Source organism: Lissotriton helveticus, chromosome 2_1 (assembly GCF_964261635.1).
Source record: "Lissotriton helveticus chromosome 2_1, aLisHel1.1, whole genome shotgun sequence".
Taxonomy (NCBI): Eukaryota; Metazoa; Chordata; class Amphibia; order Caudata; family Salamandridae; genus Lissotriton; species Lissotriton helveticus.
In genome coordinates, this window is record NC_136059.1 from 940612080 (window position 1) to 940628086 (window position 16007).

At 42.6% G+C, this 16007-nt stretch overlaps 1 protein-coding gene across 4 annotated transcripts in view; it reads left to right on the top strand.

Annotated features, from left to right (window-relative positions):
- The window catches only part of HSD17B3 (hydroxysteroid 17-beta dehydrogenase 3), a 910057-nt gene that overhangs the window by 596147 nt on the left and 297903 nt on the right, over positions 1–16007 (top strand). For 2 of the 4 annotated variants that reach the window (XM_078675687.1, XM_078675689.1), the window contains exons 5-6: positions 9644–9711; positions 9889–9924. In XM_078675687.1, the coding sequence (XP_078531813.1) occupies positions 9644–9711; positions 9889–9924 (104 nt within the window). The remainder of the gene's footprint in view (positions 1–9643; positions 9712–9888; positions 9925–16007) is intronic. The other 2 variants (XM_078675688.1, XM_078675690.1) reach the window with 1 other exon arrangement.

Sequence of the window (16007 nt, forward strand, 5' to 3'; positions counted from 1 at the left end):
TTAATTGATTAATTGATAACTATGTTAATTTTATTAATTTATTTTCCGTAGCGGGTTGTGGGTTTATAGGGGAATAAGGTAGGAAGTAATTTAATTGTAATTAAGTAAATATTTTTTAATTATTTATTGCTAATGATTTGTTATTTATTGTTAATACATTTTTAATTGGTAATTAATTTTTAATAATTGATAATTCAATTTTATTAATTGATTAATTGTTAATTATGTTAATTTTATTAATTTATTTTCCGTAGCAGGTTGTGGGTTTATAGGGGAATAGGCTGGGAAATAATGTAATTGTAATTAATTATATATTAAAAATACTTTTTGTGTATTGATAAATAATTTACTGTTAATCAATTATTAATTGGTATTAATTTTTATTAATTATTCGTTTTTGTTATTGAAAATGAATTAGTTGTTAATTAATTATGAATAGGTAATTGATTTTAATAACTAATATTTATGTGTATTTCTAATTAACTAATAATTACATAATGTTAAATTCGTAATTCATTTTAATTAATGTTTTATTGGTATTGCTATTTATTTGATTTTTAATAATATATTAAATCATTACTTTCCCTACTGTTAAACTCACTGGAGTGGGAATAGTAATTTTTACCCCTACGCTAACCAACACTTTCCCTACTGTTGCACTCTCTGGAGTGGGAATAGTAATTTTTACCCTCCCGCTATTCAACGATTTCTCTACTGTTGCACTCACTGGAGTGGGAATAGTAATTTTTACCCCTACGCTATCCAACGCTTTCCCTACTGTTGCACTCACGGAGTGGGAATAGTAATTTTTACCCCTACGCTATCCAACGCTTTCCCTACTGTTGCACTCACTGGAGTGGGAATAGTAATTTTTACCCATACGCTATCCAACGCTTTCCCTACTGTTGCACTCACGGAGTGGGAATAGTAATTTTTACCCCTACGCTATCCAACGCTTTCCCTACTGTTGCACTCACTGGAGTGGGAATAGTAATTTTTACCCATACGCTAACCAATGCTTTCCCTACTGTTGCACTCACTGGAGTGGGAATAGTAATTTTTACCCCTACGCTATCCAACGCTTTCCCTACTGTTGCACTCTCTGGAGTGGGAATAGTAATTTTTACCCTCCCGCTTTCCAATGCTTTCCCTCCTGTAGCACTCACTGAAGCGGGAATAGTAATTTTTACCCCTACGCTATCCAACGCTTTCCGTACTGTTGCACTCTCTGGAGTGGGAATAGTAATTTTTACCCCTACGCTATCCAATGGGAATAGTAATTTCTATCCCTACGCTATCCAACGCTTTCCTTACTGTTGCACTCTCTGGAGTGGGAATAGTAATTTTTACCCCTACGCTATCCAACGTTTTATATAATTAATTTTAAAAATATTAAAAGTATATTTAATTTTTTTAATTTATTAAACATAATTCTTTACTTTTTATTGATGTTTTTGTTTTATGTTTATGTATTTGTAATTTATTATATTTTTTTATTAATTTATAAAGTATTAAAATAATTATTACAACTTATTGTTAAGTACATATATATTATATATTTTCTGTATATGTTTAATTAATGTATTATTATTATATATGTATTATTTATTAATTTTAAACATTATTAGATATTTTAACTATGTTGATTTTATTTATTAGTGTTATTTACTTTATTTTACATTTATATTTTTACAGAAAAAAAACGATATTTTTAACATCGATATTTTTAACATCTATATTTTATTTTCGATATTTTTGTACTTACCATGTTGTAGATAGGATGTCGATATTCTTGCCTTCGATATTTTTGCTTCGATATTCCTGTAGGTCGATATTTTGTAGGTCGATATTTTGTCAGTGATTCAGATTTAACACTTCAAGAACACACTAAATTATTTGCGAACTGGAGGGGGGTGTCCATTTAGGTGGATAGGAGGGTGCCCTTTGTGGCCTGGGGGTTAGAAAAAATAGAGAAGGTTAGTACCTCCTGGTGACAGTGACACTAGAAGGGACGCCTGTGTTCTTCCAAAATGTCTACAGACCTAATGCTGACTATCCCACTTTTGTTCCTAAACTGCATGAGGTAGCCTTGCCATACCTGGGAACCCTCATGATCTGGCAGGGGATTTCAATTGTGTGATGCCCCCACAGTTGTACAGTTGTACAGACACCCAGCAAGAGATGACCCAGTAAATAAAATGATCGTGCATTTGACCTGGTGTATTCGGACATACTTCTGTTATTCGCCCTCTGATGACTCATACAGCTGACTAGATTATATTTTTGTTAGCCAGGACCATTGAACATTTCGTGGGGATGTGACTTATTTTGGTTGACTCCTATCGGATCACTTAACGTTTAAACATGGGAGGCCTCTAGCACGAATACCCACCTGAAGAATAAGGTGGAAAGACTTTCCTAGATGCAATTTCCAGAACATATACAACATACTCTCACCACTTATTTTGTAGGGAATTGGGAAGCTATGAAAATGGTGGTATGGGGGTGCAATAGGCCGCACCGTAGGAGTGGCTGGACAGCTGGATAAGGAGATTTGGGAGTGAAAGCAGTGACTGGGAGAATTTTAGACCCAACAACCCCTTCCTGGGGAAGATGTGAAAGCTGTGTTAGACACTATAGGGGTCATTAGGATTGCTTGCGGATCGCCATCCCCCCGCCAAAAACCCCGCCTGCACTTAAAGTTCCCCTCACCACATTAACGTGGCGGGGGACACCAGCGGACGGAAACACCATCCGCCGGTTTTCCGCCCGGTCCAAGAGTCGACCGGGCGTAAAAGCTGCTAACATGGGGGCGGTGTCTGGGAGACAACACCATCCATATTAGCAGGTCTGCCTTTCTGTGGCGGCAACGCCGCCAGGGAAAGGCAGGCGGTTCACGCAATTGGGGGCCCGTAGTGGGAATCCTAAAAAACAACCACATATTAAAACCAAACTCCAGAGAAGGCACTGCAAACTGAATTGTCTCCTCACTTAACTACGGTTGGTGGCAATGTCAATAACTAATCATTTTAAAAAGTGGACTATGTAAAGCATCTGTGTTGACCCCTAACTACAAAGGACTTCTTTGGTGTGATATACAATCAAAGTTTATTGTGGCTATTCTCGGCTCCTACTACAATTGCAGAATAACTAAATATATAAATGAGTTACATTTGTATTACCTGTATGTACTATTCAACGTATGTACTTATCCTGAAAGTCTGGCATTAATCCAGTCATCTTGCGTCTGTGATTGACACTCTTCAGTCATAACTTTAGAGCACCCCATCCCAGCAGACACCTTAACAGCAATTTGTGACTGCAGTGTCTATGTGCCGTAATTGACGAAAGCTCCGATGGTTGGTTGCCACACTGTAGTCTCAGGAATGCGACCGAATGCTTTCTTCACTCGTTTGACAGCAATCCAATCAGGAGAGCAAAGACTTACATAAATGGGGAGTACTGTTGCAGAAAACAGAAATCTCACCTGCTGCGAGATCTCAGCATAGCAGGCTCAGACCTAGGCCGCCATCATGAGATCTGCATCACCTCCCAGTATCGCCACAAGGCTTCCATCAATGAGATCCTGCATTATTGACGTCCTCGAGCTTCCCAGGCAGACCCACATCGCACTGCACCTCAAGAAGCTACACTGCAATCGTTACTTCAAGCTTGCCTGCGCTGGACCTTCGAGTAAATAAAGTCAGACCCAGGTCTGCTAAGAAGTGAATCTGTGCTCCATTACCTATACATATGTCTCTTACAGACACTCGTCCCCTCGGCTAGCGTACTCCCATAGAACAATGGACACATATGGAGGACAGACTAAGTCATTTCTACTTGGCCTGAAAAGTCGCAATCAGCTCAGCAGGCCTGTATTTACGTTCTTAAGAAGTGATTTCCTGACTACAAAATAGACAGCTCACGTATGTTGTACACAGAAGCTGAGCGCCCTGACTCATGCGTGTGTCACACTCCTGACACCAGTAGGTTTTCTGAGTAACCTACCACAATGAATACTAAGGCACAGCGGCCATTCTGGTGAGGACACAACTTTGATTTGGTGCAGGGCCAAGAAGGGTATATACAGGGTAGGTGTCATGATGTGTTCCAGCATAGCACCTCATCGTCACATACAAACCACTCTGTTTTTAGACCACAGGTGTCATCATTCTTCTGCTCAGTCTAAATGATCTTAAAAAACATTCGTAATATGGTGTTGCAACAAAGACGCCAGTGCTAAACATGCGTTAACTGTCCCGAACAATGGTAGGTGGACATGCCAAAAGTTACTGAAAAGTACACTGTGATTTGATGGTATAATAGTAACCATGCCGGGGGTTTTCTCCTATAGAACTGGCTCCCACTGAGGGTGGGATAACCCTGTGATGCAGGACTGCACGTGTACTCCATGGATTCAGTAACACAGGCATATTATGGGTGTGTCTTAAGGATCAGCATGTACATTGTTGCTTCACTAGCCCATAGTAAAACAGGATTATATCCTCCAGAGCACAAGAGGCAAAGCGAACACTAAAATCCAATTTAAGCAAGCGCGCTTGTTTTTTATCCCTTTCGGCAAAGCTCTACGGGATGATTTACATGCTGCGCTGTCAGTTAACAAACAAGGCAGCCCTCATTTACAAGAGACAGCAAAGCAAAGGTGGCCACTCCCTAAGCACAGGCATGACTCCTAAAGATCAGGGATGGCCCACAAGGAGCGCCCTTCCCTCCCGGCCACAAAAGGGATTAAAACACAAGCTGGCTGAAACAGAAGAAGAAAAGAGTAATTAGAACAGCCATTAGCCACGAAAGTGACCGCGATCACGATCACTGGGAAAGTGAAAGTAATCTCGATGATGCGCTAAAACATGCAAGGGATGCACACGCAAGCGCGCGTGCTTGTTGCGCGTTCTAGCAAGCTGGTCGCCACTTTGGGAGTACTTCCCAAAGCCGCTGCTAAATGTCTCTCCGAGCAGCGTATGCGCACTGACTCAGCGAGACCTAAAAAACCTACGATTTCTGGGGATGCCAGAGGTGACAATGAGGGCACATCCAGAAATCTTCTTGTACAACTGGATGAAGGGAATCATACAACCTGACAGGTTGATGCAATGCTTCACAGTGGAGAACCCACTCTCAGAAACTACGACCAGGAGCCCCACCCAGAGCCATGACTGCCTGAATACTAAATTAAGCTAGAGACAACATTCTCAAAATGGTACAGAACTTAGACACAGTACAGTATCAATCACACCAAATTAAAATCTTCCCAGACTAGACAAGACAGATACAGCAACATCGAAAAACATTTGAGTACACATGCAAACTCTGCGCGATGGACCTCAAATAAATGCACAGTCAAAAAGTCAGAGATCCATACTTTGAATGGAGATATGCATTCCCTTACAATGAGCTGAGGCTGTTCACTTACCACATCCAGGACAACAGCTGGGCAAGACATTAGTTACAGAAGACCAAATTACATCTCCAGCTAGGACTGAGCCTAATGCCGAGATATAAATGGAGATCTTATCTTGCTCCTCCCCTCCAGTGGGGAGTCAAACTTGATTCATAATGATGCTCATGTACTATAATTTGAAGTGACAAATCTCAGGGAGCAAAACATGCTGGAGACCAGCCCCCCCAGGCTCCTGCGGCAGCAACACCTCCCCAATGTATAGACACCTGATACATGCCTGTAGTGGCTCTCTAAAATCCTACTTGATTATCAATCAATATTGATAATAGGAGGAAATTCACACGCTTAAATTGAACTTTCTATTGTTAATCAACTAAGGTTAAAAGGTGGCATCCTGGCTGCGGAATCTGCACTTGGATACTCACTATATCAGATGCTGTGGTTGTGGAAGTGTGTGGGGGGGTTAGTTGGTTTGAATCACAGTTAGTGAGGGCTAGGAATTCAGGCCTAGATCAATGTTTCTTCAATGATTTCTCCCTGATTTGCTTACAGTCCAGCATGAACAACATATCACAGGTACATAACCCCATCTACTTTAGGGGCCTCTTGTGAAATGACAATGGCCAACTAAACAACATTAAACATACAGCAATATTTACAATTTCTAAACAATACAACCCAAAGGCTTTGATGCTATAGGGCACACACCTGGTTGGTAACAAAAGCTATCTCCTAGCTAGATATAAGATATTCTTTAGTATATCATCCAGGCTTCGCTGGAGCTCAAGGGGAGGAGTTACTCTGTTAAAAACTAATTTCCATTGCAGGTGTCCTGTCCTCGACTCAATATTCTGGGCTGTTATGTTCATTATTATCAGGTGTACAGCATGGGACAACAGTGGCACTCTTGAATGTATAAGCCCTACCTTCTACGGCCACATCCTTCCTACGTCCACTTAGAACCACCTTGTTGAGCCTCCTGCAGCCTTACACAAATTGGGAGAGATTTCAATGGGTTGACTGACAGGTATGTAAATAGACAGCCCCTCCCCCATTCAGTCAATGGAAAATCCAGGCCTTAAGTGGCCTGTCTGTCCTCATATGCCCTTTGTGGTACATGGTACCATTACCACCCTGCACTGTGTCAATACACCCTCTTTTCCAGGGCGCATAGATATTTCTCTCGCTAGGCTATTTCTTTGTCCATACAACTGACATTGAGCTAGTTGCCGATTGCCAGGCCCACACATATGATCTTTTGGACCAATCCTCAATAGAGCTTACAATGAGTAGTAAAAAAGGAATCAGAGGATATCCTCCAAGAACTGAAACTTACCAAACTTAAATACCAACAAATGCTTCCTGACGAGGCCAAAAAGATATGGAGGGCCTCCTAATGTAGACAGCACAAACAGGATGATACAACTGGAAAGCTACTATATTGACCTATAGGCAATGGCTCAGACTTTGATTTTGTCAAAGACTGTGCTTCATAATCAGAGCCAGTATCCTCAAGCAACAATGAGACTTTCATGAACACTCTTCCCGTTTCCAGTCTGCAGTACTGTGAACCAAGGTCCTTAAATGATGTCATTACAGTAGATGAATTGCTTGAAGCTATTAGTCAGCTTGAATCACAAAAAAACTCCCTGCCCCAGTGGATTCTCATCAGTTTCATCTTAAGGGATTTGAGGGCTCAGGGCAAAAAGTATGTTGAGGGGCCCTTTTTTAAAAGAACTTTTGAATTGTAATACCCAATAGTGGCAAATTAAAGTCCTGCAATGCCTACAAATATTGAATTTTACAATACGGGTTGAGAGACAGAAATACACTAAAGTGAGGTGGAGAGAACGTTTACTGCCCCAAGGGCCCCTTGGATGGTGGAGACCATGGGCCAATGTTTTAAAACATCTCTGATTTCCGTGGGAATTCTTTGAACCTTTGCCAGAGCCCTCACTCAACCTCGTCATGTACTGTTTACTGCTACTCGAAAAGAACGTGCCCTTCCACACAGCATGTGTGAAGCATCCTTGAAACCCCAGCTCTCAACAACCAACTGCTCATGATATACTTATTTCATTAATTAATACTGAACTAAAATAATGACCAAAATATTGCAAAATCACGTTCGAAAGGTGATCGAAGATCCAGCCCATCGAGACCAGAGTGGTTTCATGCCCCACAGATCCACCCATCACAATATTAGGCATTTGGTTAATGCCATGGCTTTGGCACATAAACTTTGCCTGAGCCTTTGTTCAACTTCGAGAAGGCATTTAATAATCTCGACTATTGATATCTATACGTCTCCCAGAGAAGTTTGTTCCATATACAACAGCACAGTCCAAGATAGGAACATATTGTCCATTCCATTTCCAATAGTTAAGGGCACTCTCCAAAGATGTTTTCTCTGGTGATTAAACCCCTGGTGGTATGGCTTTGAAAGGATGAGAGCTACCAGTTGACCCCAGAGTTCGAGTACAAAGCGCCACTATACAGTGATGACCTGTTGATATATCTGGTTCACCTTAGCCATTTGCTCCTGAAAGTAGAATGGTTCCTCAACAAGTTTGAGCCTAGGCACAGCATGAGGAAAATCAGCAGCATGGATAAACACCATTGTTAATTTGATGGGTAGTCCAAAGAGAGGCTTCCAATACTGGAATGCACACCCTCTTCTCCTGATAGGCAAAATAGTGATCATTAAAATGAGGACATTTCGCAGGACCCTTTCCATTTTGCAGAATTACTCTTTTAGTCTCCTCCATTTTTATAACTGAATGATTTTCTCGATGCGCTCTTCTCTGTGGCAATATAAGATCACATCTATAGTGAGGTGTTTCAAATCGAAATGGGGTTAGGGTTACAGATGTCCTTTGCAATAACAAATCAGCACATCTCATGGTGGTGAATGAATGGTGTATGGGTCTGATAGCGATAGAGATCCCTCCTATAGGAATGAACTCTGAGCATTGAGTTAACTTCACCATTACACTTCCTACATGAAGGAAGTCCATCAGGAGATCCCCATTCTGAAAACATGTATTTAAAACACAATGAAACAAATGAAACTCCTCTATGGGGCGGTCACATTTACACCAAATGACTACTCTACTAGATTGTGGTGTGTGGGACAGACTGTGGACATCCACATTGGGGAGTGGTGATTACACAATCCACATTGAAATCCTTTGCAGAGTTCCAAGTAGAATTTACAATACTCCAGCCGCTATCTTATAAATATTTGTAATTCCAACACACGCTATTCCCCTACATTGCCCTGATTGGCACATTTATCAATTTCAATCCACTCGAGGTAGAAAGAACCCACCTTAACAGAGATGGAGAAAGGGAAAGAGATTTGCAGAGTTAGTAAATCATTAGTCATAAACCCGCCTCACACAGTTGTTATCCTTAGGCGAGCCTGGGCAAATAGATAGATCCATTTTGATGTAACAAAGTGATAAGAGGCACTAATGGTGCCTAAATTGATAACAGCAGAATATCGACTCGTTTAATTTCACTACCTACACTGAATCTAAGCTACACGTTTTATATTATGACATTTGCATTGGGAGTCTTCACTTACCTTCCAAAATGAGGATATCTACCAACAGTCTGACCTGAAGGACCTTAGAGAGGTCCTAGGGAGCAGTTGAGAAACTGTTTGCAGAAGTAATGGGTTGGTCCATTACTCTCACTCCACAAAAAGCTTGATTAAATATCCTGTACAATGCCGGACTGACTAGCTATCCGTAGGCATTCTTAGGCTTGGGTTGAGTTCTGGCCAAACAGGACATCTCTCAGAACTGGAGGAAACTTGAGGGCCAAAGCATTGCTAAATGGAACAATTAACTTGATGAATGCAGACTGCTTGAGTTGATCATATATGAGGCAAGATGATATCCCCAAAAACAGCTGAAGATTTGGGGTGGACGCAATGCTGTGGTCTAATAGGTAAGAGCCCATATCATTAAATGTTGGTTTATGATGGAATAAGAGGAACACCCTGTGTAAGATATGTGAAACTCAATGCTGTCTTGACATTGTGTGATGACGTTGGATTCCAGATATTTCTTCATGTTTGTAAATTTAAAATTCCAATAAAAAGTTTACAAAATAAAATAAATAAAGAATATCAAGCAGTATGGTTTTGCTGGGTTTGTGCAATATTTAATACTTATTGCTCAAACTATTTTTGTAATCTTCATCTTCTTTCAGTTAACAACGTTGGAATGCTTCCCAATGCTCACCCTTCCCGTTTTCTCGATGGATGTCAAAACCACACGGTAAAGCCTATTTGAGTTTTTTAATCACTTTGAAAACATCTATCTTACAACCTCACCTACAAGAATACCGCGCCAGCGGAATCGTTTTGGGTACCCAAAATATAGTTTCTATATCGCTATCATTGTTTGCCATCATTGTTTCTTATAGAAGCTGTTTTCCTTTTGTTTCAACCGCAGGGCCTCGTCAATTGCAACATATTATCTGTTGTCAAGGTATGTGCTAAGTAAGAAAAGATTACAAGTATACAACTATGTCTCATTTTTTTAGAATTGTTTCTTTATTTAGGATATTTAGGGTCAGTGCCTTCTTCAGGCGAGTTCAGCCAGCTATCGAAAGCAACACAAAGTAGGTTGAATGCCAGCCACGGCTCATGACCTGTATTTCATACCCTCGATTGTACTGTCTCAGGGTTTGGTGTAGAATTTGTAGGTACCCTGGGTTAGAGCAATCAGGATTGTCATATGAAGTCAATTCGCTGAGAAACTGTCCCATTAACAAGGTGATTGGGTAGGTGGGAGGCGTGTAATGGTGGTATCTCCTACATTGGCAGCAACAGTGAGCACACTGAGGGTAACTCTCAAGGTGAAGTCTGCCCCAAGACACAGAATCCCACAGCTGAGCCCAAGTGCTGTATAGAGTTTTTCAGCACTGTCACTGTTGTCTGGCATTTGCTTCCTCGTCCCTGCCTGTTCCTCCAGCATTCCTGCCTCCTGATCATGCCAAAGCTGCCACTTCAGAGTGCTTCAGGTGCCACTTTGACCAGTTTTCTCTGGTCTCCGCTAGTGCCGGATGGCTGCCTGGGCCGGCCACATCTGCTCTGGCTTCCCAGCGTACTTTCAGTGACTCCTGCATTGTTACTAATTCCCAGACTCTGAGTTCACTTTTGTAACCATAACACTCACCTTTGGTTCAAGCAGTCCCCAAACTCGATGGGTGGCAGGAGGTAAACTGAACTCTTCCAATTTTTTTTACGTTATTTAATCTTATTTGTTCTCAATGAAAACGTGCATGTCATAATAACTTGTGGTGTCTGTGTCCCAGCGCAAGTCACACCCATAAGCAGATGATGGAGGTCACTCAAGTAACATTAACACGGTAATATTGTTACCATACACCTGATTAGTAACATTGAGTTCTGACAAGATATTTCTGGTAGCATGCACAATCCTTTTAAAGCAGGATTCTTCAAGTCCATTAAATATGACCCATCCATTAGCCATGGACTGCTCATTAATGGCAGTTATAAGGAAGGTTATACCAAATCTATGACTCTCTTCAGTACTAACATAAGTTAACAATTACTTTTGACGTGCAGCATTCAAGAAGACCAAGTCCTTAGGTGGGCTGGGCCCAGATTATACATGAAACCATTATATCTGTTTCCTCGAAAGATAGAAAAGACATCCGAGAGTGGTTTAGCTATCTCCCCACTGCTTTACTAAAATTAAACGCTAAGCTGCTTGCCAAGACATTAGCAATGAGACTGTGCAGGGTGATACTGTCTTTAATATATGAGGTGGAGATTGGGTTTGTAACTGATTGATCATCTAGCAATCAACTGCGGACCTTAGCACATCTCTTAAGGCAAACCAAGGACTCCCTGAAAGAGACCATAGCTGTCTCCCTAGACACAGAGAAGGCATTTGACCATGTTGAGTGTAGGTACCTTTTCTAAACTCCCAGGATGTCCAACATGGATGAAAAGTAGATATTAAGCGATAATTATCGCTTGGGGTGGGCAAAGCATTCCGCTCCACTGGCGGAGTTCGCAGAGTTTTGACTGCTCTGCGCGGAATTCCCCAGAACTCTGTGAAGCAACGAGGAGCAGAGTGGTTTGTCCTGCATGGCTAATCAACGTTAAGTTGGCGAGCGCAAGCGAGAAAAATTGCTCTACCTCCTCCCGGGCGAGATTTCTCATCGAAGGCGGTAGGACATGACCACTTGCGTTGAGAAATCTGCTGCTCGTGTTCAGGAAGTTGCCTCTCGGGTAGAATATCTACTTAAGCGGCAGAAAGAAGTAGGGGCCGATTTACAAGCCCCTTGCGCCTCTTTTATGCCGCCGTTGCGTCACTTTTGTGACACAGCAGCGGCGCAAAAGATGCGCCATGGTGCGGGATATTTACAATGTGACGCATCTGGGAGATGTATTACGTTGTAAAGCCCTGCGCCAGAAGGAGGCGTCCTGCGCGGGGGGGGGGGCGTTCCGGCACAGGAACGCCTCCTATAAGTGGCTGAGTGAAATCTACAAGATTTCACTCAGTCACATTTGTGCCCATGCTGCGTCAAAACTCAGCGCCTGCTTAAAGCAGGCGTAAGGATTGACGTAGCATTCGACAGATAGGGCCCCCAGAGCATTGCTGGAGCTGCGTCGCGCTTGCAACGCACCTCCAGCAATGCGCCGCCTTTACGGCACAGATGCGTGACGCATCTGTGCCGTTTTTGCCCCATGGTGCACTGAATTGTAAATGCGGTGCACTAATGGTGGCGGAGCTGCGGCGCACAATAACTGGCGCATCCCTGCTGATATGCAGGGATGCGTCACTTATTGTAAATCTGCCCCGTAGTGTCTTATGGTGCCATGTGTCGTGCCTTATGCACTGCTTTTACAGCACGGGACAAACTCCTGGCTCTAAAAATCAGTGCAAGCAGCACAAAGAACCGCACTCTGCCACTTGCGGAATTCCACATAGCACGGCAGAGTTTTTAGGATACTTCGCAGAGTTCCGCGTAGCAGTACTCCATTAACTCTGCCCAGGCCTAAATATCTCATACTGTAAATGCTGAACAGCTCGGTGCTGGATTTTATAGCCATTAACGACCAAAGACAGTACCCACCGCTAATAACAGAACTCTTGCATATAGCCCATTGCAAACTAATCATATACAAAGTCAATTATCAACTAGCCCTGTTTTACTGTGTTTGTGGCCCTTTTGTAACAGATTGGACATAAGACTGAAGACACCGGGTTGACTCTATTCTTCTGTATTAGATGTCAGTGGGATGGTGGTCATCTCTTCTTATGCTGATGTTATTGCCTATTGATTCATGAACCCACCACTGCTGCATGTGTACTCACACTAACCTTAGAGCTTACTTGTATTAGCCAACTTGATTTCCTCTATACTACCATCTTCTGCTATGCGCGATAACTTAGTAGGAACAATATACCTACCTCCACCCCATCCAAGGCACTCATCGATATGTCCAAGATAAGTGATGATTCCTGTACATATAGTAATGGTGTGGCATCAACATAGTGTAGTCAGAATATCATCTGACAAATACTGCATCCCAAATATTAATTCACCAAAATATCACCCATTGGAGTTAATAATAGAAATGTTACCCACAGTGGGATAATATGTTTGTAAACGATATTTAGGCAATTATGTTTATGTTAGACAATATTGTTTTCTAAAATATTCTGACATACACCTAGGGTGAATGCATATTGCCCCCCACTACTCTTATAGTGTACATCCAAGTGTATAGATAATGATTTAGTACTACTAGCATGGTTTAGGACTGTTAGATAACACCAGACCTTTATTTCTCTTTCCCTCATGCCCTATGTTGCCACCCCATCATAATTGTTTTCCTATACATCATCTCTCTTCCCCAGCCATGAAATACTCAGATAATATCCTGAATCTTCATTTGTGGGCGTTTAGGCTTATCTGAATGTTGTTCCTGGGAAGTGCAGATTAGCTTTACTGGATCGTGTGGCTTATACTATTATTGAAGATTTGGCTCATACATATTTAATTGATTGCACTGTATATTCCTGAGGAACCATGTCTCTTGTACTGTAAATGTCAACAAAGATATATTCCAAAAAAGGAAGGATGAATGACTGTGGCAAGAAGGCAGAGTGACAATTCCAGATATTAACAGACATTACACACTGCAGACACTGACTAATATACTCATTAATTTTAACAGCAGCTCAGCTACCTTTCATGCTGGGTTGAGCAGTGAGCACCTGCTAAGTGAGTCTTTACATGGAATCCATCCTTTCCTGGCATTTAATGTGTACTAGGGATGTGTAAAGTTTATTTTTCTATAAAAAGCCCTTACTTACCCAAATACTGATTAGAACTTGTAGGTTGCAGAGTTCTTTGTGTTCACAAGAAAATCAGGGTTTTCAAGCCGCTCTTACATTTTCAGGTCCAACAATCACTCACTAGAAAATACTGCAATGTTGCGCATAAAATCTATATCAAACTGTAGGTGTAGGAGAAGCAAGAAGTTATGCAATATCATCTCGTACTTCGATGACACCCAGCTGATCCTCTCCCTCACCAAGGACCCAGCCACCACCAAATCCAACCTCCACCAGGGAATGAAGGCCGTTGCAGAGTGGATGAAGACCAGACGTCTAAAACTGAACTCTGACAAGACGGAGGTCCTCATCCTCGGCTCCACCCCCTCCACATGGGATGACTCCTGGTAGGCGGCCACGCTGAGAGCTGCCCCGACACCCACCAACCCCAAATGCAACCCATGGTTCGTCCTGGACTCAAAGCTCTCTATGCACCAGGAAGTCAACGCTGTCTCCTGCTCCTGCTTCAACACCCTCCGTATTGCTCCGCAAGATATACCGATGGATCCCCACTGAAACCAGAACGATGTCCACCCAGACCCTCGTCAGCAGCTGGCTGGACTACGGCAACGCCCTCTACGCGGGAACCACGAGCAAACTCCAGAAAAGACTGCAACGCATTCAAAACGCCTCTGTACGCCTCGTCCTCGGAATCCCTTGCCACAGCCACATCTCTGCCCACCTGAGAGACCTGCACTGGCTCCCGGTCAACAAGAGGATCACATTTAAGCTCCTCGCCCCTACTCACAAAGCAATCCACAATGCCGGTCCAGCGTACCTCAACGAACGACTCACCTTCTACACCCCGAACCGCCAGCTTGCTCTGCTGACCTCGCCCTCATCAACGTCCCACGCATCCGCAGAACGACCACTGGCGGCAGATCATTTTCCCACCTCGCCCCCAAGATACGGAACACCCTCCACACCTACCTGGGAGACTTATCAAGACCTGGCTGTTTGATCAGTAACTTTTCTTCCCCCACCCCCCCTCTAGCGCCTTAGACCTTCATGGGTGAGTAGCGCGTCCTACAAATGATTGATTGATAAACTGATGCAAATTATGGGTCAGCCAAACATTGGGATCTTTGTGAGAATTTGCTTATGTAGAAAAATGTCACAGTATATTATATGCCTCAAGAAAGAGAACTGGCTTTTGAATATTCACTTGTATACCTGATGCTTGTTGGATTTAACCCGGATCTAATAATGACTGGGGATGAGTATCTGAAAAGTTTCAGCACTCCGTCCATCATCTTATTTTGGTTGCTTTGTTTGCCCTATGTTGGCAGGGTACGCCCAGATGTCGGTCCCTTGCTCACTTTGCCACTAGATTCAAGCTAACCAGGATGATGAGGGCTGCTTCCCCGAAGCCAGTCATATACACACCTAGGACATATCGGGCTCTGTGGAGGCCAGAAAGTACTGATCCCTTAAAAGAGTATAAATGACACAGAAGTACTTTGGCCATATGTGAGCATTAAGACAAGAGGGGGGAGAAGAAAGAGGTCTATCTCTCTCAAGGAGGGCGAGTGCTATCTAGAAACCTATGGGGGGGAGAATTCCCTTAGGACAAGAACCCTCATTCGCCGTTAGTTTGCATGGTTCATCATCATGTGAGTTCCCTCCTCACACCGTAGCGTGGGCTATGACTCCCCAAGCGGAGTAGCAGAGATATTTTCTCAGAAGATGAGCGTAGAGAAATGGGAGACTGAGGGGCAGAGTGCAGAAGAGCGTGAGAAGAGTGATTTAAAAATGTCTGGCTGGGTCCACTGAAAGTTTATTAGCTGGTCACAGCAACATTATTAAAATGCAAGAGGAGTTAGGGCTTCAACAGATATACCCTAGTTTTGTACGGTCAACTTGTTTCTGCCAACAGGCATTCCTCAGGACCTATACATTCAGTCATTCTGCAGATAGTGGTTAAAAGTGAAAGATAATAGAAGAACACAAGCCACCACTGGAGCTGTGTGTGTAGCCAGTTGTCGAACGTCCCTCTTCCTTTCAGAGGGGTTTGTGAAACTGTAGGAGAAATGAACATGTTAAAGATGCATGGCCTCATCATCCAATATGTAAAGCAACCGAGCTCCATTCAATCATAAACATAATGCTTACCTAATGTGCAAAAAAGTCACGTGCACTCTCCAAGCTCATGTAGCATCTCGTGGTGCCCAGCTGTAGGTGCATATAACATA